Here is a 20,678-nt window from a genome sequence, read left to right as displayed (position 1 = left end):
ATAGAAGCATCACCCCTTGTCTCCTCTCCAAAATGACCTCTCCCACGTGTTTTTCTGTCATTTCCGCATTTATCGTGATCTTTAATTCCATTTTATTTTTTACAAATTATTGTTGCTATTGTTATTATTAGTTGTAGTAGTAACTGTTCATTGGCTGTTTCCCCAGGTAGTATGTGTACTTCATGAGGTCAGGGCGTTATCTGTCTTGTTCACAGGAATAACCCAGTGCTAGGCATATCGTTGATGCTCAATAACTATTTGTTAAAATGGAAGAGCAAGCTGCATAAAGAGAAAAATAATGAAATCACTGTGCTTGTGTCCGAGTTGGGTACAGTATGTTTTGGTGTTGAATGTCAGGGTGAAGTTGGAGATTAGGAGGAAGCTAGAGGGCTCAAGGAAGACCTCCAGTGATGAACAGAGTTCACTCTTGATAAGATAAGCAACACATAGGCCAGAGCATGGCACTTGTTGTATTTTTTGAGATTGATTATTTTGGCAGATGTGCCTTCACTGGATTGTATTAGGGAGGCTGGAACCAGGGGCTTTGTGATAGGTTATTGCACCACCCCAGAAAGGGAGACAAGGACTTGGACAGGGAGATGCTGCGGGAAGGTGGGAGAGGGGGTAGACTCAAGGCTCCACGGCTTGGAATTGTGTGGTAGCAATGCATTGAGCAAGCCAAATACAAAATATTGTGCTTCCTTTATTATATAACGCTAAACTATTAGACCAAAAAAAATCACAGTAAAAAATGACATTCTCACATGAACTTAGTAGAGGCCTTCATCCACAACCCAACTCCCCTTTGGGCGAAGCACAAAACTGATATGTTGATGTCCTGATAGGTTTTGGTGAAAAGTAAAATGAGATTAAAGTTTTCCCAGCCACTGATTTAATAAATGAGAAAATCTGCATGAGAAGTGCCCAGTGCCATTGGTTAAACTCTTCATCCAAGAAGTAATAAACTAGTACCAATATTTACATTTTGTGATTCTACCTAACGTTTTTACCTCTCAAATTGCTACCAGAAAGAAAATTATCTGAAACAGTGTTCTTAGGATGCTGTGTGTATTTAATACCGCTCTTTCTTATTTATTTAAGCGATTGGACAAGATGAGGAAAGCAGCGACAAACCTGTAACTGTGGCCGAAGCTGACAGTGTTCCAGATCCTCAGGTAGGATCAGTTCTGGGCCAGCCCCTCGCTGTGCCTTTCTTTGTGTTAGTGCAGGTTTGATATGTTTTATCTTTTGTGTTTTGTAAAATAGTCATATTATGAGAATAAAGTGCTTATTTTTATAGAGAGATATTTCATCAAAAAAAGGCTTTATAAGTCACATTTATAATTTCATTCATGGGGAAGGGACAGGTAGGGAGACACATTCCACTTCCCAGAGAAAGCAAGGAAAGTAAGCAATGATCAGGAGAGAGCACCCCTCGGGCAGACCATCCCCTGGAGACAGCCAAGGAGGCTCAGCTAACAGCACAGCCGGGGCATGGCCAGACAGGCCAGCGCGATGCCTCACCGGCCAGGATTCAGTGCCAGCCCCAGTATCATAGCATGGATATGCTTTTAGTAGCAACTTACCTCCAAATACTATTGCAGCATAAAAACTTGGACACCCTAACGCTGTGAACTGTTAACTTTATGTAAAAGCAGAGCATTTAGAGGTTTTTATTGGGGACAGCAGGAAGAGAAACAGCATGAGTGACTTCCTTTTGCAAGTCCCTAATTTAAAGACATTCTTTTGCAAGTCCCCAGTAATTCAATTCTACTTCTCAGAATTTTACCCCCCCTTGACACCCAGCTATAGCATTATGTAACATAGCTAAAGAGCTGGCTACCTTAAGCTGGTTTCTTAACCCTTTTGAATTTTAGATTACTCACCTATAAACCCACCTGGCAGGATAGTTGTGAGGATTAAAAAGAAAAGTATGTAAGATAACTAAGCCACTGGATTTTATTATATATGAGGACACGAAAGAAGTGGGTCCAGGTGAGTCTACTAGTTTGAAATGGATTGTGGCATGTCCAGAGCAAAGGGCTGATCTACCCAGGTAGAAAAACCTGGCAGACTGTATGCTCAGACAGACGGTGGAGAAACTCTGGGAGCATGTGAGTCTTTGGTGAGCCCTCTGTAGAACAGGTAGCTGTTCTGTTCTACAAGACTCTGCAAAGGAAATGGCCTTTGAGGTTTGTGTCAACGATATCACAATATCACACATGTTCAAGCTCATCAAGATGTTTACGTTAAGTATGTGCAAACTTTTTGTATACTTCAATAAAGCCAAAAAAACGGGGGGAAAGAATCTTAGCTTGGCTAACCCATCGCATCTCCCCTTTAAAGTTCTGAAACTGTCCAGAATAATCACTTTCAGGTTTTCAGTCAAGATTGCATTGTTTGGGATTGTTTTGCTATGGTAATGATTCAGAATGCTGCGATCCACAAGTTCATTCCGAAAGTACATGTCAGGCTTCCAAGCACACCCAGCAGGGATTCCTTTCTTGAAGCTTTCTTAAATCATTAAGTCTTTAGTGAGACAGATGCTTCTAAACTTAAATCGTTATTTTTTGTTTGAACTAATTCTGTGGGCAGAAGTCTGTCTTGATGCAGTTTTATCTCTTTGTGTATCTCAAAAGGAGACACAGACCCCGCTCTTGGAGATTTGGGGGTTTTCTTCAGCAGCAGTGACATAATCGCACAGGACATACAGAGGCATGAAATCATGAAAGCAGTTGAAGCCAGTGAGTCTATTAGATTAGGAACAGATTCTGTTTAGGCTTGAAAGTCAGGAGTTAAGTTCACCAGGCGGGATGCACAATCACAGTGTCATAGGCCTCGGCTGTGTTGGAAGGAGGCAGCCATCACCCCCTGATGCATCTGAGAAAGCTTTTTCTGCTACTGCAGAAGCAGCACCAGGTTCTTGCCTTGATTCTGCAGGTCCATCTACGCAGACACTCTGGGTAGAATCCTCAGGAGTTCCAGGCATGTAAGGCGAGCTTAAAGAAAACGTTCAGATTCCCCATCCGCTATCTAGGCAGAATTAGAAATAGATGTATGTGTGTGCTTATGGGTGTGTATACATGCGTCCACTTTTATTAATTTCTTTTAAAAATATGTTTTTATTGATCTCAGAGAGAGGAAGGGAGAGGGAGAGAGAGATAGAAACATCAATGTGAGAGAGAATCATCGATCAGCTGCCTCCTGCACACCCCCTACTGGGGATCAAGCCCACAACCCAGGCACATGCCCTGACTGGGAATCAAACTGTGACTTCCATGTTCATGGGTCTATGCTCAACCACTAAGCAGCACTGGCCGAACCACTTTTATTAATTTGATGTTTGATGTATGCACATATAATTGACCAAGCACCTATATGCCAGGCTCTATGGTATTTCACATGATTGCAATCTTCACTCCAGAGCATATTTTAGACAAGTTAAGTGGAAATTGTTTTTTTCATTCCTTTCCCATATGGGATGAAATGTGTCACTGTGGAGAAAAATGCCCCTAGGCTGTTGAAAACATTGGGTGTATGAAGGGGTAAGACCATCACTAACCCCAGCGAAACTGGCCTTGTACAGAGGTTTCCCACCTACCAGAAAACTCCAGTTCTCCCTAATGTGTTGGTTCCTTTTTTCCTTTTCTTAGTAAAAATCTTTTCTGCTTAAGAAACACCGTGCTTTAATGCGTGATGTGTGGGCAGAGTGGAGAGGAGTGCACGCAGAGTTGAATTTGCCTCCTGGCCCGTCTTCCCTCCTAGCCGGTGCCTGTAGGCAATTCTTTATGTCTCTAAACCTATAGGTTCCTGTAGGGTGGCATCTGTGTCTTTGTCATGAAAGTGTCCCCATCGTGCTAGGCAGTGATTAGCATGCTTGGTTTTCATCTGTGTAAAGCGGAGATATTAAGAAGTTGTCATGAGATTGAAATGAAGCAACGTAAATTATGCCGACCATACTGGCACACAGAGGAGCGTCCGAAGGCCAGACGTCCTTGGTTCCTTTCCTGGCTCTGCCACAGCAGCCTTGGGCAGGTGACTCCACTCTCCTGTGGCCCACGGTCCTTTTCTGTAATAGGATTGAGAGTTAACACTTATGAATGCAAATCTCCATCTGCACCAGGCACTCTTCTAAGCTCTTCATTATTATTAGTGTATTTAAACCTCAGAGAAAACTCTGTGAGGCACATAATATAAATATCACCACTTTACAGATGAGCTGGTAAGTGGTGGGGCCAGGAATCAAACCTAGGCAGTCTGGCTCGGGCATTCTTGCTTTTAACCACTGTACTAAACTGCCTTCCTAGCAGCTGTAAAATGGGGGTAAATGTTGGGTTGTTTTGAAGATTAAATGAGTATATGTGAAGTAATTAGATCGGTGCCTGGCATGTAGTACTCAAAAAAACTCAGCGTCGTGAGGTGTCATCATCGTCATGATCATCTGTCACATTGCTTTTTGGCCTGAATATTCAAGGTGCCTGACGCAGCTGGGCTGCAGCAGTGCTCTCTACCTACCATTATGGTGTCTTCACATACATAACCATTCTAGTCCTTTCACTCGCTGTAACTCTTTGTGTAGGACTAAGGATTAAAGAATCTTTATCAAAATGTGCAGACTTTTTGTCAGGTCCCAGTTTAAGGGTTCTAGTGAGACCTTCGATGATAATTTATAACGTGTTGAACGTTGGAAATTCTCCCATTTGTTTAGATGGCCATTGACCACTGGATTTGGTCGTTATTTTCATTACCCTCCATTGGAATAGATTATTTTAATGCTAAGTGCTGATAACTGTTAATTACACAAGTTAACTGACAAATATTTGATGATTCATTTATCAGTAGCCCAAGAGTAACTTTTCCTTAGTAGGTTGAAGAAAGCTCTTATTTAAGTCAGTGATAGGTACCATAGAAAACCGATGGTCCCTTTAAGTCCTTTATGCTAGAAGTGATTAGAATTCACTTATTCGGTTGTTTTACTCCTTTATTATCTGTCAGCTTTGCTGCCCTGCTCGGCAGTGTGATCAGTAATATATATAGATCTGATCTGTAATTTCTCTCAGGTCAGAGCAAGATAAAATGTTGGTGACCTCTCTGTTCTAGTCTGAAAGTTCAAGGAATCAGATATATGTGATGAATGAACCCCTTGTTTAGTGAATTATGTAAAAATATAATGTATTTAGTTTCATCAGAAGAGAAAATTATATGCGTATAGTAGACCAAGAAAACATTCGAGGGAAATCACAGAAATAAATTTCATGTCCTATGGTTTCTGCCTGCTCCCAGCATGCTCGGGCTGGATGCAGTATCACCTAGTGTTTGTATAGGATGGGTGCTCTGACCAGTGTTGAGGTGATTCCACAAAGGAGGAGAACCAGAGGAGTGACCCACCATGATTTGCATTGCTTCACGTGTACAGTGAGGGCCTGGGGGTCAATGATTGATTTCTAAGGCCCTAAGAGGCCCCAGCATATCGTATTATTTTCTGTGGTGGAAGTAGGCACAGATAATTGAGTAATGAAATGTACCATCCCAACCCATCAGTGTTTGATTCTGCCATTTGGATTTTCTGTTTCGAGTAGCAAAAAAAATTCTTTTGTGACTTTCTAGTCAAGATTTAATTTTTAAAGAAATGAATCTATAATGTAATAATCAATAAGAATTTGTCCTAATACCCTAAATTTGTATGGCCTAGCATTCTGTAATTGTAAAAGTGCTTCATAAAAGACAGGCTCTTCCATCCTGGATTTTCCCTTGATAGCAATCTTTGCATGCTGTTTTTTCTAAGTGATCTTTAAAGTTACAATAATGCAGAACATGTTTCATACATAGAACTGTGCTCTTTCACCTTTTGTCAGAAAGGTGGTTCATTTATCATTGCAGCTTTTCCTAAGGGAATCCTGTCCAAGTTTCATTTACCGCTGAAAAATGAGCCCAACACTTTTATGACTCCATTTATAAAGGAAACAGACTTTTCATTTACATTCATAACATTTCTCTTCTCAAATACTGAAAATCATGAATAGTTTTAATGATACATTACACAGATTTTTTTTTTCCAAAGCGGACCTTGGCATAAGGCTCTTTGATAACTCTTCTGATGTGAACACATTAATCTTTTATTTTTTTTCTGGCCTAGCAGTGTTAGGTAAACTGTTTATAATTAATTTCATATCAATAAATTAAGTAGTCCAGGAACGTGAAAGTCTGGAGCAAGAGCTGTTAGTTATCCTGCTTCTCCTGCTATAACAAAGCTCCTAAAGTATATTAATAAATACATGGGTTTTTGGAATTAAATCACTAAATTGTGGAGCTTTGAAAGGGACCCCCTGAAAACACCTGGTTTAGTGTGGTGCTTCCAAAGAAGGCGGCCTTATAGAACGATATAGGATGTATGGGCATTGCTCTGGGCTTAAAGTACCCCAGGGCAAAAAGAAGGATTCATAAACCTCCTGTAAGATTGGTTAGAATTGATTATTGTGTGAAAATGCATCTAGGAATTATGCAGAACCCAGAAAATCAAGACAACAGTATTTCTTTTTCAATTATAAGATGATTTAATTATAAATATGAAATAAGTCAATCTGAAACCCATTTTTAAAAGTAACAGCATTTTATGTTTAAAATACATAGTTTGTGCACCCAAGTATCAGGTTCTAATAAAAATGTATTTCCTTAAAAAAGAGGAGTCTGTACTTCGAATCCTATGCATATGATATGAAGAATGTTTAAGGTTCCTTAAAAACTTATGTTTACACAGAAACCAAAAAAGATAGCCAAGGTCTCTTAAATTTCCTCCACTCAGCCCCACCCTTTTATTGCTGATGATGTCATCGGTTGTTTTTTTTAAGTGGCCCACAAACAGAAGGAAAGGCTCTCTCTTCACATTGGAGTCCAGGGGGCTTAGCCCAGTTGCTTTGGAGCCTGTGCTGGAGAGAAGGCGAAATAGGCTCATTAGATAGCTGTGCGTGCTGCCCCCCGCGCCCCCCAGCCCGCCCAAGCCCGCGCGTGCCCTTTACTGCATCACGCTGCTGAGCAGCCAGCCAGGGCGCAGGGCCTGAGCTGCAGGGTCACTGACGTCCTCTCTTCACTGGCAGGGCAGAGTATCTAAAACTGAGGATGACAGGGATGGTCGGCATCGGTGAATTTCCTAGATAACAGAAACTTATTCCTTCTAATGTCAAAAGATTTAAACAATGTTCATCATTTCCGTGTAGAGATTTCAGTGAGTAGTCGCCTTGCTTTCTTAACGTAAAGGAGGGTACCTAATGTCACTCTTTTACTCTCTGCTACTGATCTTAAAAGAATCTTAAAAAAAAATAGCATCTTCAAGGTTGGCCCATACATTTAGCATTGTTTCAGGTTTGGGGCTCCGTTAAAATGCTGACAAACAAAAGTACATGCTGCAGAGGACGGCGAGGACAGTAACGATGGGAGCGGAAAGCCCAGCGCCCGTCGCGAAGCTCGGCAGCCTCACCCCGCTTTCCTTGCTCCGCTGCTTCTCCCAGTCGGGGCTGACCGACCGCAGCCACGGCCCGTTTGCGTACCGAGAGCACCGCCGGGCCCAGCTGCGCTCTCCTATCCACGCGTGGTCTCCTGCTGCTTCTGCACTAAAACTGCAGAATCGGGCAGTTACCCAAGAGGCCACGCGCATGGCCCGCTGAGCCTAGAATATTTACGCTCTGGCTCTTTACAAAAAAAGTTTGCCAACCTTTGCTACTGAAAACGACTTCTTTTCTCATACCCCCAGCACCTTGTCACAGTCCTTACTCTCAGTTAATAACCCGACTTCTTATTTTTCTGGGAAATAGAAGCCTTCAGGAAAGAATGTCCACATGTCCCACCACCAGATACGCCTGCCTCCCTGCGTATCTACCCTGGACTTCAGCTTCCCTCCTCTTGCAGTGAGTGACATAGCCGCAGTCCTGGCTCTGTCTGAGAGTAGATCTCTGCCGCCTTTCTACTCAAGGACCTTCCTCCTGAAAGTGCCTTCTCTCCCTCCTCAGTCATCAGATTTCCCTCCATACTGGGTGATTTCTAATGAAGATAAATACGCTGGACTCCCCCTCACCTTATACCGGCAAGAAGCAAAACTCCCTCCGACATCACTCTTTAGCTAGTGCCCCATTTCTTGTAACAAAACTCTTTAGAAGAGCTGTCGCTCACTCTCCGTTGAACCCAAGCTAAGGATTTCCCCCACCACTTTTCTCTCAAAAAACCCCAAAAGCTATTTTTAAAGTCACGAGTTACTTTCGTCAAATTCGGTGCCAGTTATTTTGCACCCCTCCCGTTTGATATTTCAGCAGCATTTGATACCATTTACCCCTCCCTCGCCCTCGAAGTACCTTCTCCACCTCTCACCAGGTTGTCCTCCTGGAGCCACTCTTTCTTGGTCTCCTTTTCTGGCTACTCCTCACCTTCCCGATGTCTAAACCTGAGACCCAGCTCCTGGATTTCTCTTCTCTGTTTATATCACTCCATTGGCGACCTCACTCATTCCTCTGGTTTTCAACACCATCGACACTACGATGACTCCCAAATCCCTAGCTCCAGCCTGGACTTCTCCCCTGGCCCTCTAGACTGCCGTTACCTGGCAGCTCCACTTGGGCGTCTAATAGGCACATTTCTTCCCAGACCTTTTTTCCCCAGGCTTCCCACCTGTAGTAAATGATAATCCTACCCTTCCAGTTGCTCAGGCCAGATATCTTGGAGACAAAACCTGTTACCCCAACCTTTGAAAAACACCCAGATTCTAACCACTTTCCTGCCATCTCCACCACTACAAGTTCCAAGCCATTTCTTGTCCGAAGACCAGTCTCCTAATTGATCTTCTAGCTTCAACTACTGGTCCCCACCCAACAGTGTTTTCTCAACACAGAAGACAGAATGCTCCTGTTAAAATCTAAGTTGGACTATGCCAGTCCTGTGTTCAAACCTTCTATAAAAGATTTCCACCTCATTCAGAAAAAGAATCAGAACTACGTGATCTGCTCGAACCACACCTCTCTGACCAATCCCACCGATCCCGCCCCCTTACCAATTTCTGCCTCAGCCATGCCGTTCTCTCTGCTCGTCCTTGAACCTATCAAATACAGCCCAGCAAGCCTCAGGGCCCTTGCACTTCTGTTACTCTGCCTGGAACACACTTCCTCACTTTTTTTTAGGTCTCCATTCACATATTATCTTTCTACAAAATCCTTCCCTGACATTTCTGTCTGAATCCTCCACTCATCCCGTTGCCCCCTTGCCTTGCTTTATTTTCCTTCCTGTCATATCCTGATATTTCATATCTGTATGCAATATAGTCCACATCCCTTATTGAATATAAGCTCAATGACACGTGGGACTTTGTATTTTGTAGTTGTTGTTTACCACTATATCCTTAGAACCTACAGTAGACCTTGGCACATGATTGTCGCTCAAATAAAATCTATTGAGTGAGCGAATGAAAGAATGAATCGTTGAATAAAATAGGGATGTATATGGGGAATGCCATAAGGGGGCTATCATAAATATTGGTATTTAGATACTTGAAAGGTTGTCATATTGAATAAGAAATAGAGTTTCAGTTGCTTTAAAAGGCAAAACTAGTACTCATGGATTGAAGTTCAGTGGTTCCAGAGTTTTGTCTAGTGTGGAAGGGACTTTCCAACAATTCTGACTCTCACAAGAACACAGGCTGTCTTAAGATAAACTGAGATGCCTGTCCAAGGGAACCTTGGAAAGGAACTGGAATATCTCCTGTGAGGATGTTGTAAAAATAAATCTGTGACTTGGGTGGAGGAAATCCACTTGCTGTAGTCCGGGAGTTGGCCACTTCATGGACTTTTTTTGTTTCCTTCCTGGTTGTTGGAGAATCTGGTAGATAAGTAGATGCCCTTGCCCCCAGAAATGAAGATTTAGTCATTGCTTTGCATATCAGGTCTCATTTTCTGATGCCCACTCAGCAAAATGGGTAACTTTATCACTAAGTGTTAAGACCATGGAGCTGTGATCAGCTCTGGCCCCTTTTCCGTATTTGGTTATGTCGCTGAGTTCATTTAAATCTTGTGTTGAGTAAAACAAAAATTCCATAGTTTTGACTGCTCTTGCTAAGAGTAACTTTAGATTTATTTATTAGATCATGTCCTGATATGTCAGTATGAGCCATTTTTTAAAGAATTTGAGCAGAAAAGTTCATAACTTGTGTTATAATGAACATATTTTTTTGTCTAATCAAAGTCCTAGATTCTTCTCCATATTATTATTACTTAGGTACTTTGGCTTAATCAAAAATATAATGCCCCCAACAATAAAGATAAATTTAAAAATAAATAAATAAATTTAAAAAATTTTTAAAAACCTCAAAAAAAAAGAATAAACTCTGTTTCATGTAAAAACAAAACAAAAATATGATGCTTTATGGATCATTTCCAAACCCTGAGGAAATTTTAAGCCTTTCTTTGCAGCTTTTTTGTTGCTGTTAACCCTCACCCAAGGATATTTTTCCATTCATTTTTAGAGAAAGTAGAAGGGAGGGAGGGGAGGAGAGAGAGAGGGGAAACATTGAGATGAAAGGGACACATCCATTGGTTGCCTCCCGCACGTGCTCCAACCTGCGCCAAGGATCGAGCCTGCGGCCCAGGTATGTGCCCTTGACCAGGAATTGAACCTGCAACCTTTTGGTGCGCAAGCCGATGCTCTAACCACTGAACCACACCATCCAGGGCTCCAGCTTATTTTTAATAAACTTTTCCACTATATTTTATGCAACAATGGAGATGTTCTGCTAATAATAACCCATAGTAACTTTCCAGTTGTGAAAAAGAAAACAAAACCTTGTGCTCTTGTTAACTGTGTATTTGTACATGGAATGATCTGGTGGAGCTAAAGCATTAGGAGGTTTGTCCTGTTATTTTTAGAACTCTGTATCACTGCGCCCTTTTTGCCGGAGTGGTTCCTGGCTAACTTTCCCATGAGTTTTTAACCTTCTCGCTAGGCTTTGCTTATGTAACAGGAAACAGGCTGTCAGGAACAAATAGTGGCGTATCAGGAGCACACATTAGTAGCAAATGATTTAGTTTGCTCTGCCCGTCGCTCTCTTAAAGTAGACCATTCAGTGATCTCAACTTTAAGACTTTTGCTGTGGCATTCCTAGGCTAAAATAATACAATTTCAATTGGGGAAAAGCCCAATATTTTACCAAGACCATGATTGAGTCCGAGCGACGGAGAAGATGAGCTTGTTATAAGGTGAACTTTGCAGCGGTGTCATGTCCTGGGACTGTGGGTTTAAGTACATCTTCGCTTTTTCTCCAACTCTGAAGGCAGGAGTGATGTGCAGGCTTCAGGGGAGAGATGACATCGGACGAATCGAGCTGGTCCAGAAGCTGGCGAGAGAAAACTGTCAGTTTTTGCAGACAGACAAAAAGGAACAGGAGAAATCTGAACACGTAAGCCCTTTCCTCTTGATGGTGCAGATTCGGAGGGGTGGGAAATGTTTCTGTCTGGTTGTATGCTTGAAGGAAATAATTTTTTACTTAAAATTCTTTAAGGTTTGGCTTTTTATATTTTCCCCCCAAGAGCATCCTCCTTAGTAAAAATGACTGCTCAAAGCCAGTGGTTTACAACACTGGATTTATAAGAGGACTCTTAAATTGTGTAGAAATAAAAGGACACATGTAAGCAGCTATGAATGCATGTCTGTTTGTGATCCTGAGTTGATGGCTTTCAAGTTGGACTTTGGGAATTTCATCCCATCAGAAAGTTTGTGGAATATGGATTTTGAAAGAATGTACACTTTTTATGATTGATTAGTACAAGGGTGGTTCTAGTTACCAAACAAATGTATCCCGAGTCCCTAGAAATAGACAAGAACAGATTATAGATGCTCTCACCAGGTGGGAGAGTCAGAAGGGAGTTTTCCCAGCATCTTGTGAATGTTTGTGTTCCAACAAGAGTTATATTGTCTGGATGTGGTTAAACTGGAGGGAAGGGACGCTGGGCTCGGTCCCCTGAAAGCAGTTATTCAGACTGAGCCTTAGAACCAATGCCTCTGCTGTCATTCTGGGAAGACAATGGAGCCACTTTCTTCTGCTGCACATTGTTGCCTGTTGACTTTTGTTGTTGTTTGTAAGACTTCACTCTCAGTGCTGAACTAGCCAGCGTTGCTCGCGAAGGGGAAAATTCCTCTGTGCTTATAAACATGTCTTTCTCTGACTTTCATTTTTCCTTGGAATTTTATTTTCAACCCTTTCCAAAGGGAAAAAGTGCTTCATGCGTTTTCTGCTCCAAGGCTATCAATACCAATGCCAGGGTTTTTACTGAGCAGGATTTGAGCATGTTCAAGGTTAGCAGGCTGTTTGGTTTAATGACATAACACATCTCCCACGGTGTAACATCAGGTTCTAACAATTGGTGCTAAAGGGGCAAGATAATTCGGCAATTTCAAAGCCTTGTAACTGAGCTGTTTCAGGGGTGACTGTTGACTTGACAAATGGAGGTCTCAGGAACCTTCACTTTGCTAGGTACTATTGAAAAATTTAGGTTGTTGAAAGCACCCTGAAGGTTGGTTGACGGTATCAAAGACTAACTCCTAACCCCTACCTCATCTGTGGCATATTTGAATATCCCAGCCCATGACTTAAATTTCTCAAAACAATATTCCTTTTGATTTTTTTTTATTAGAAGAGTAACATTTTCATATGCCATATTTCATTAATTTTAAGATGCACATCTCCCCTACTTTTCAGCAGCTCTGAAATCAGGATGGGCCTTAATGATTGATGACATGAAAACATGTTATAGTTTAGTTGTGGACCCTTTTCTTTCCAAGTGGTCCTTAAAATGAATGACATATTTTACAGTGCATTGCATATTTGATTCAATGGACCAACAACAACCTGAGCATAGGGCAAGATCTTTTGAAATCAAACAAGCAGTAGAGTACCACTTCACCAAGCCTTAGGCCCCAAACAACTTTATGCTTATTTAAAAAGTACTTGTGTTGCCTTTGACCTATATTTAGTTCAATCCAGAATACTATAGTTATAGCTAATGAGAACATAATACCATCCAAATATGTAAAAATGGAAATCTGAAGTTGGTGCCAATGACTGTAAATACTTTTAACGTGAGACAGAAATTTAGTCGTAGGAGGTTAGCAACTTTGCTTATGTTATCTACTCTGTCATCTTCAAACCTTCATGTTAAGATTGTAAAATGGAGCTCTGAGGTTTTTTCACTTCTTGCGTAATGTCATAACATGGATGCGCTAACAGCTCTGAGGTGTTGGTGTTTCTGGGAGGAAAGATGGACTATCAATAAACACTGGAACTATGGCTTTTTCTGTGTAGATTTTTCCTACTGAAGCTGAAAGTAAGGAATGGTTAGGAGCTTTCTTCCTTGGTGATAAATATAACGGAGACATTCTGTGGTCTCCTTCCTACAGGATGACACCAGTTGAACTAATCTTGTTTTTTCTGTATTTTAATTTTTCAATTCCAGTTGACATTCAGTACTATTTTATATTAGTTTCGGGTGTATAACGTAGTGGTTAGACATTTCTATGATTGATGAAATGCCCCCTCGTAAGTCTAATACCCATCTGACAACATACATAGTTATTACGATATTATTGACTACATTTCCTATGCTGTACTTTATATCCCCATGACTATTTTCTAAATTTCAATTTGTACTTCTTAATCCCGTCACCTTTTTCACCCAGTCCCCCAACCTCCCTCCCCTCTGGCAACCATCAGTCTGTTCTTTGTATCTATGAGTCTGTTTCTGTTTTGTTTGTTTGTTTATATTGTCCATTTAGGTTCCACATATAAGTAAAATCATATGGTATTTGTCTTTCTCTGTCTGACTTGTTTCACTTAGCATGCTACCCTCTAGGTCCATCCCTGCTGCTGCAAATGGTAAGACCTGATTCTTTTTTATGGCCGGTTAATATTCCATTGTATAAAGGCACCGCTTCTTTATCTATCACCTATTGAATGGGCACCTAGGTTGCTTCCATCTTCCATCTTCAAGGCTGATGCTCCACTAAATGGATTATTTGATACTAGATGCATATACTTTTTATAATAGTTTATCGGTAATAAAAACCATTTGGTAGGCTATATTATTCCTTTATGTGTTAAGCATTCAATATATTGATACCTGTCCTTGCACGGTGAGGTCACAGTGTCCCTAAGGTGGGTGCAGAATTTTCATTTTCCCTGCCCTTCCTTTCTTTTCAATAGCCATCGTCTGCTCTTACTCATAAAAACTCAATTACAACACACAGCATGTACAGAGGAAACTACAGTTTACTTAGTGTAAACCTAGGCCTGCAGTTTCCTCTACTTGTTATAACAATAGCAAACCCTGGAGTGACATACAGGTTTCCTTTTTCATGTTTTAAAAATGCTTCATCTACCTCATCTACCATTCCTGGGCCAAAGCTGGTTAAGGAGGCAGTGGTAAAATTCAAGTTAGAATTCGAGTTGCCTATCGAGTCATTCTTTTTACTAAACTGCATTGCTTCCCCAGTTCTAGAATGCCACATCCCCTTTTATACATACGTGCCAAAATGAGAGAGCTACTGCACAGAGGAAGACATGAATTTGATAGAATAAAGCTTTTGTTGCTAGTATGTCTTACTACAAATTGAAGGGTCTCAGAGCTTTCTGAGTAGGCATTTCTAATATTTGCCTAAACTGGTTAATGCCATGATTATAAATGCATGCAATTAGAGACACACTTCACTCTGTGCTTCTGCCAAGATGTTTCTGAAATGAAAAAAAGTTAAATGTATAATTCTCACAAGTTTCTCAGGAAGCACTTGGTTTTCCTAATTTCTATGAGCTAGCTGTAGGCAAAATTACCCAGCAATTCTTCCTAAGTGTTGAAAATTATGTGAGAACTTTAAGAAGGGGACAGAAATTGGCTATTTCTTCTAAATATTATGCTAGTGAGATTAACATTTGGTCATTAATTCTTTAAAGAAATTACCTTTTATATAGGCATCCTATTTCCTAGTCTTAATTCTATGATTATATTGATAGAAGGAGGGGCACATGTTGCCAAGTGGGGACTTTTGAGCTTGACCTTGAAGGATAACTGATGGTCATAGAAGGGCAGGGTGGGGAAGAGTTTTAGGCTGAGGGACTGGCAGGAAGACATATGACTTGAGCCCTGGGTGATTCATGGGGAAAGAAGGCAATGGGCTGTAGGGGAGGTTAGAATTCAGTTGTGAAAGACCCAGTAAGCCAACCTAAGGAGTTGAGACTTGCTTTTCTGGCAAAGGAAAGCCATCCAAGATGGGAAGCGGCATAATCTGATGTGGTCTTCATAAGATCTCTCCCGCATTTCTTTAGAGGAATAATTTAGAAGAAAGTGTTGGCGGGAACCCTTAGGGAGCTATTGTAGTGAGTCAGTTGAAAGATGTAAGCCTAAACCAAGGAGGTAACTATGGGAAATAAGAAGGCTGTAGACTTTGAGAGTCCTTTAGGTGGTGAAATGTGTGTGTGTGTGTGTGTGTGTGTGTTATTTCATATTAAGCAATTCTTGAATTTTTATTAAGGATTTTTGGTATTGTGCTAAACATAAGAATATTCTGTTTATCACCAGAATGGTTGGTCACCTTTGCCAAAAAGATGCATAAGACATTTACCTTGCTTTGTTTTCCTCCAGGGTGTCTCATAAGGCACACAGTGTTTATCTCATTAACAAACTATTAGATGAGGCCTCTGGGTAACAGTATGGGGACTACATAAACCTTCTTCTTAGACCAGACACCTTGACAATACCTTAACCAGCGAGAATCTCTGGAAGCCCCAGAATAAACTAGATTATTTGGCCAAAGCTTTGGCATTTGCTGCAATGATGTGTATGTCTTCTTCAGAATTAACTGTGATTTAGGGACACTCCCCTGACCCATACAGTCTGAGTTGGTGTTGCTGTGCTGTTGTTCTAGAGCACTCTTGCTTACTTCTTCATTCAATATGCCTCTATTAAAGCTGATGTTGTGGTAGCTTCAACCTGGAGGTCGGATAGTCAGGCTCCCACCCTGAAGGAGTATAGTCAAGTTGTGGAGAAAAGACATTGACATAGATAACAGGTACAGGGAAGCAGTGATGACAATCCCAAGAGAAGACATAGGCGTTAGAAGAAGAATTTACACCTGGAGGGACAGGATTCTCTTGTGGCTGATGTTGAGTTTCATGAGGACCTTAAAGTAGGTTTTAGGTTGGATTTAAATAATTCAAGTAGAAGAAAAGCAACTCCCAGTGGAAGGAGTAGCGAAAATGCACAGAAATGTCAAAATGGAAGGTTTTTTTTTTTTGGAAATCCAAAACCATTCATTGTCCCCAGAGGACCACAGGTGGGGGTGAGGGAGGAGATTCTATGTCCCCAGAGGACCACGGGGGGGGGGGGGGGGTGAGGAAGGAGAAGGAAGACAGTGAGAAAAGAGATTGGGACCAGACTGTGGAGAACTCTGAGGGCTGAGAAGCTTCCCTTCATTCTAGAAATAACGAGGAGCCATTGACTAGTCTTGGGCGTTTTTATAAGAGAGAGGATGGGGGAGGCCTGTGTGAGGCAGATGCTGTCCTTTCAGTTTGACGGGTCAGGAAGCTGAGGCCGCTGCGTGGTTAGCGGAGCCGGCCTGAGCGTGGACTCGGGTCTGATGGCCCCTCGGCCATCGTCATTGGAGGGGGGACCGAGAGGGGCCAGGAAGCTAAGATGGCAAGAATCACGACAGCCCTGAGGAAGAGGTCTGATTAGCAGGACAGCCCCGCAGGACAGACAGACGGTTACTTATTGAAATGGTGGGCTTAGGTGCGGGAAGGATCCGAGAGACAGGGATGCAGCGGTGCTTGCTGAGTTGGAGCCCTTGCTCAGATTTGAAAAGCTTGTAAGCTGTTCACGTTTTATTGGTAAAATAGCCGTATTAAAATATACATTTAGATATGGGTCCTGTTTTCTGGAACACAGCTGCACTGCTTACCAGAAAACCGAAACTATGCTTTCCCCGAAATGTCGTTTACGCTGTGCAGTGAAGTTACGTGCAAACACCAGCAGCAGCTCCGGAGCCGAGCCCCCGCCTCCAGATTGCAGAAAAGGGGGTCCGTGAGGCGTCCGTGAGAGCCGTGCCGAGCGGCACCTGCCCTGGGGACCCTGTCTGCACCCCTCCCTCGCCCCGCCCGCTTTCTTGGGTTCCTGTGCTGAGGCCGGGCCCACCCTACTTCCTTCCCCCTTCCTGCCTCGCTTGTGAAATGTGGGTGGGAAGGGGCTTTGCACTCGCAGGCTGCCGGGGTAGGGCCCGCGCCCAACCCCGGCCGGGGTTTCCCTCTCCCTGCTTCCTGCAGCCTCATCCTGGAATTCTGCCCACGTCAAAGGGTCCTTGTTCAAGGGTTACTAGGGCAGAAGTGGCCCGGAGTGTTCTGGCTGCTGTCACTCTCATTTCACACGTTAAAAGTTGGCCGCTGCCTTTTTCCAACTTTCACCTTTGTTAAAATAAAAAGCTGAAAGTCCTCTTTTCCCTCTGTATGAAATACTGAAAGGCAAAGAGGCATCACCATTCTGTATTCACAGTTGCATTATCCACCTAGTCAAGTAAAGTTAAGAGCAATCTTGGCATTATTTGACGCTTACTCTTAATTTAATTTAACCAAGAAACTACCTCAAGACAATAAGAATCTTATGACGTTACTGGTTAGTGTTGAAGGCCAGAATTCAGGCATAATAGGCGATTCCTAAGGCATTAAATTGCCCACCTATAAACTGAGAAGTTGCTAGGTGGAAACCATGTTATTTTTCTTAATAACAAAACCCCGACTTTCTGTTGGTTTGGTACTAAAGCACATTTTCAGAGGAAATAGCTTCCTTGAGAGTAATTTTAGTTCATTTTTAACCAGCATTAATATGGCCACCAGAGTAACACAAAAGTGGTTCAAGATAAGTTCTTGACTCCAAGCAGTTTACAATCTAGCTGGTGGGGAACTTCACACATGAGAAACAAGTAACCCTTCAAGACAGCATTTAATGAAGTGTTTTAAATAATTCCACAGGCCTGGCCAGTGTGGCTAAGTGGTTGAGCATCACTGTTCAATTCCATGCCCAGGTTGGGGCCTCCATCCCCAGTAGGGGGCGTGCAGGAGGCAGCGAATCAATGACTCATCATTGATGTTTCTATCTCTCTCGCCCTCTCTCTGAAATCAATAAAAAAGCATATTTAAGTAATTCCACAGGCTTTCAGAGAGTGAAAAATACCTCCCATAAACATATTCCCCAATTGCATTAATCATGCTCTTCAAACACAGGGTTTACAAGTTGAGTTCACTTAATTCTGAGTGTGTGTGTGTGTGTGCGTGCACGTGCGCACGTTCCTTCAGAAGAATGGCAGCCAGGCAGCCGGTGAAAATCAGTGATATGCTATGTGCTGGAGCCATCTGCTCATTAGCTGTATTTTTAGGTTCTCACAAGAAGCCCATTGCAAGTCCCCCCAGTTATAAAAATTTAGTTTCAGCATTTTTAAAGATGGAGGGGTTTGTCATTATGCTTTTTTTGTGTATTTTTCTGAAAATATCCAAGTTTATTTTAAAAAGCCCAATTAAGAAAATTGATACTAGCTCAGTTAGTTAGATTTATTGAGCTCATGTTTTGTATTCTCCAAGGATCTTGTAGTCTCTGCAGTACAGATGCTGCTCCCTGAGTTTAGTAAGTTCCCGCTGAATTAAAATAGCCATATCATCTCAATTATGTTAGAGAAATCATTAAGGTGAAATATTGAAAAATAGGCTATTTTTCTTTGGCTTTTGGCATCCTCATTGGTAGACCCCTGGCAACTATCTATTCTTTCATTTTCTACCTGCATCAAGTTCTGATGTGAATTAACATAACAATTGTATTGCCTTATAGATTGTTGTCTGATCAGATAACACTAGAAATCTTTGCTAGTTCAGTTTCATTTGGGTATATAATAGACACTTTAAGACAATAATGTAGAGAAAAGCTAACAGTTCTTCACAGACAGATGGACAGTCCTTTATGACAATGTGTACTACTGAGGCATGGAGACATAACATGAAGAGATATCAAGAAGTAGAGGGACACAGGTACCAATTTACCATGTGCCTTGGGTCCCAGCGTTGCCCTGATACACCACTGCCTTCAGGGAGCTAATGCTCTGCAGGAAACTCAGAGGCTGAGTTCAGTTACCTGTACAGCGTTATACAGGGCACTATGGAAGCTTGTCCCACGGAGCTCAGCTGGTCCAGGGAGACATGCATGTGTCCCTGATGGAGAGACAGAATCGGAGGGGTCAGAAGAGTAACCAGGAGAAGTGAGAAAAGATGAGCATTCCAGGTGGGCGAAGGAGCATGTGTGATGACCTGAAGGCTCTAATGCAGGGGATGCTGCAGCTTTAGAAGCAAAACCAGGTGTCTGGACCATAGGGGCCAGGGGCAGGAGGGAAGGGGCAGGCCAGTGAGTGAGGCACAAGGGGTCAGAGGATACAGGGCCTTACAGGCTTATCCAAAAATTGTGTGCTAAGAGCAATGTTCAGCTCTTGTGAGGAATTTAGTAAGTAAGAGAGAGAAAGATGATTAGGTTCGAATTCCTGAGGTTCCTCTGCTGCATTGTGGAAATGGTTTGCGGAAGAGCAGGTCGCATGCATTGCTCTCAGAGCTTTCTTTCTGACTCTCCTCTTCACATGTCTCTGTTGGTTCTACAAAAGCTGACTCTGATTCAGTCCTGTTTTTGTAGAAATGAATTTGCAGCTTGCATGTACTATGAACATTTTCTGTTCATAAACACCACACGGGCATATATGTTCACTTTAAATATACTCACTCTGCTGTATGGTGTCTGCCCCAGATTGATTCAGCCAAAGCTTGGTGATTTCTGAGAGATTCGAATACTTCCAATCGATAAAGATGAGGAAAGGGAATTTATAAAAGATTTCCATATGGGATGCAGAGGACCATTTTTTCCTTTTGCACCAAGAAGTGGGTGGGAAGGAAAAATTCCATCTGGCATACAGCAGCCCTAAATGTTGTTCTAAGATAGCGAAAATAGAAGATTGCTGAAAATACCGTAACAGAACACAACAGACTGTGGGCAAATGTGCAGTACATATTTCTCTAATAAGTCATATTAAATGCCCATATTTTACTTAAAACATGACCATGTTCTTATTTGTCATTACATGAAAATTTGTCTTTAATTTTTTAAAAATAGTCCACTCTGTCACTGAAGGGAAAATGACTTGTTTTCATCTTTGGGAGTCAGTGCTGTCGCAGTTAGGGTTGCCTGGAATAGGTTTTTTTCTATTTTTTTTTTTTTCTTTTCCAATATTTTCCTCCTATAATTTTAAAAAAAAAAAAATGGAGCAATAAGATATCGCATGCACGTTCCTTTATTGTACATTTGGACATAATTAGGTGAATAAAGCTCAACAGTTTTAACAAACACTTGTGAATGTTCTCTTTGTCCAGGTTCCGGGAATGGCTGGGCAGGACTGAGGCAAGCTGAGTCAGAATTAAGGATTAGGGGCTCCTCAAGATCCAAGGAACACCTAGAGGGAGAGAGTAATGGTGATAATAAGACAATTAAGGTGGCAGGAAGTAGCTTGGGGGTAGGGATTTGTTAGGAGGCTCATGAAAATGTAATGAGTCAGAGGCGCATAGCTTGGTGTGACCACAAAGGTGG

The 20,678-nt window shown here is 41.9% G+C and overlaps 1 protein-coding gene across 2 annotated transcripts in view; it reads left to right on the top strand.

Annotated features, from left to right (window-relative positions):
• RAPGEF5 (Rap guanine nucleotide exchange factor 5) overlaps positions 1-20,678 on the top strand; it is a 190,289-nt gene that overhangs the window by 96,022 nt on the left and 73,589 nt on the right. For both annotated transcript variants that reach the window (XM_087821202.1, XM_087821201.1), the window contains exons 8-9: positions 1,102-1,175; positions 11,303-11,428. In XM_087821202.1, the coding sequence (XP_087677328.1) occupies positions 1,102-1,175; positions 11,303-11,428 (200 nt within the window). The remainder of the gene's footprint in view (positions 1-1,101; positions 1,176-11,302; positions 11,429-20,678) is intronic.

The sequence above is a fragment of the Miniopterus natalensis genome, chromosome 10 (genome assembly GCF_054644295.1).
Source record: "Miniopterus natalensis isolate mMinNat1 chromosome 10, mMinNat1.hap1, whole genome shotgun sequence".
NCBI classification, from domain to species: Eukaryota; Metazoa; Chordata; class Mammalia; order Chiroptera; family Miniopteridae; genus Miniopterus; species Miniopterus natalensis.
Note: the sequence above shows the minus strand (reverse complement) of the source record. Positions and strands in the feature narration are given on the sequence as shown.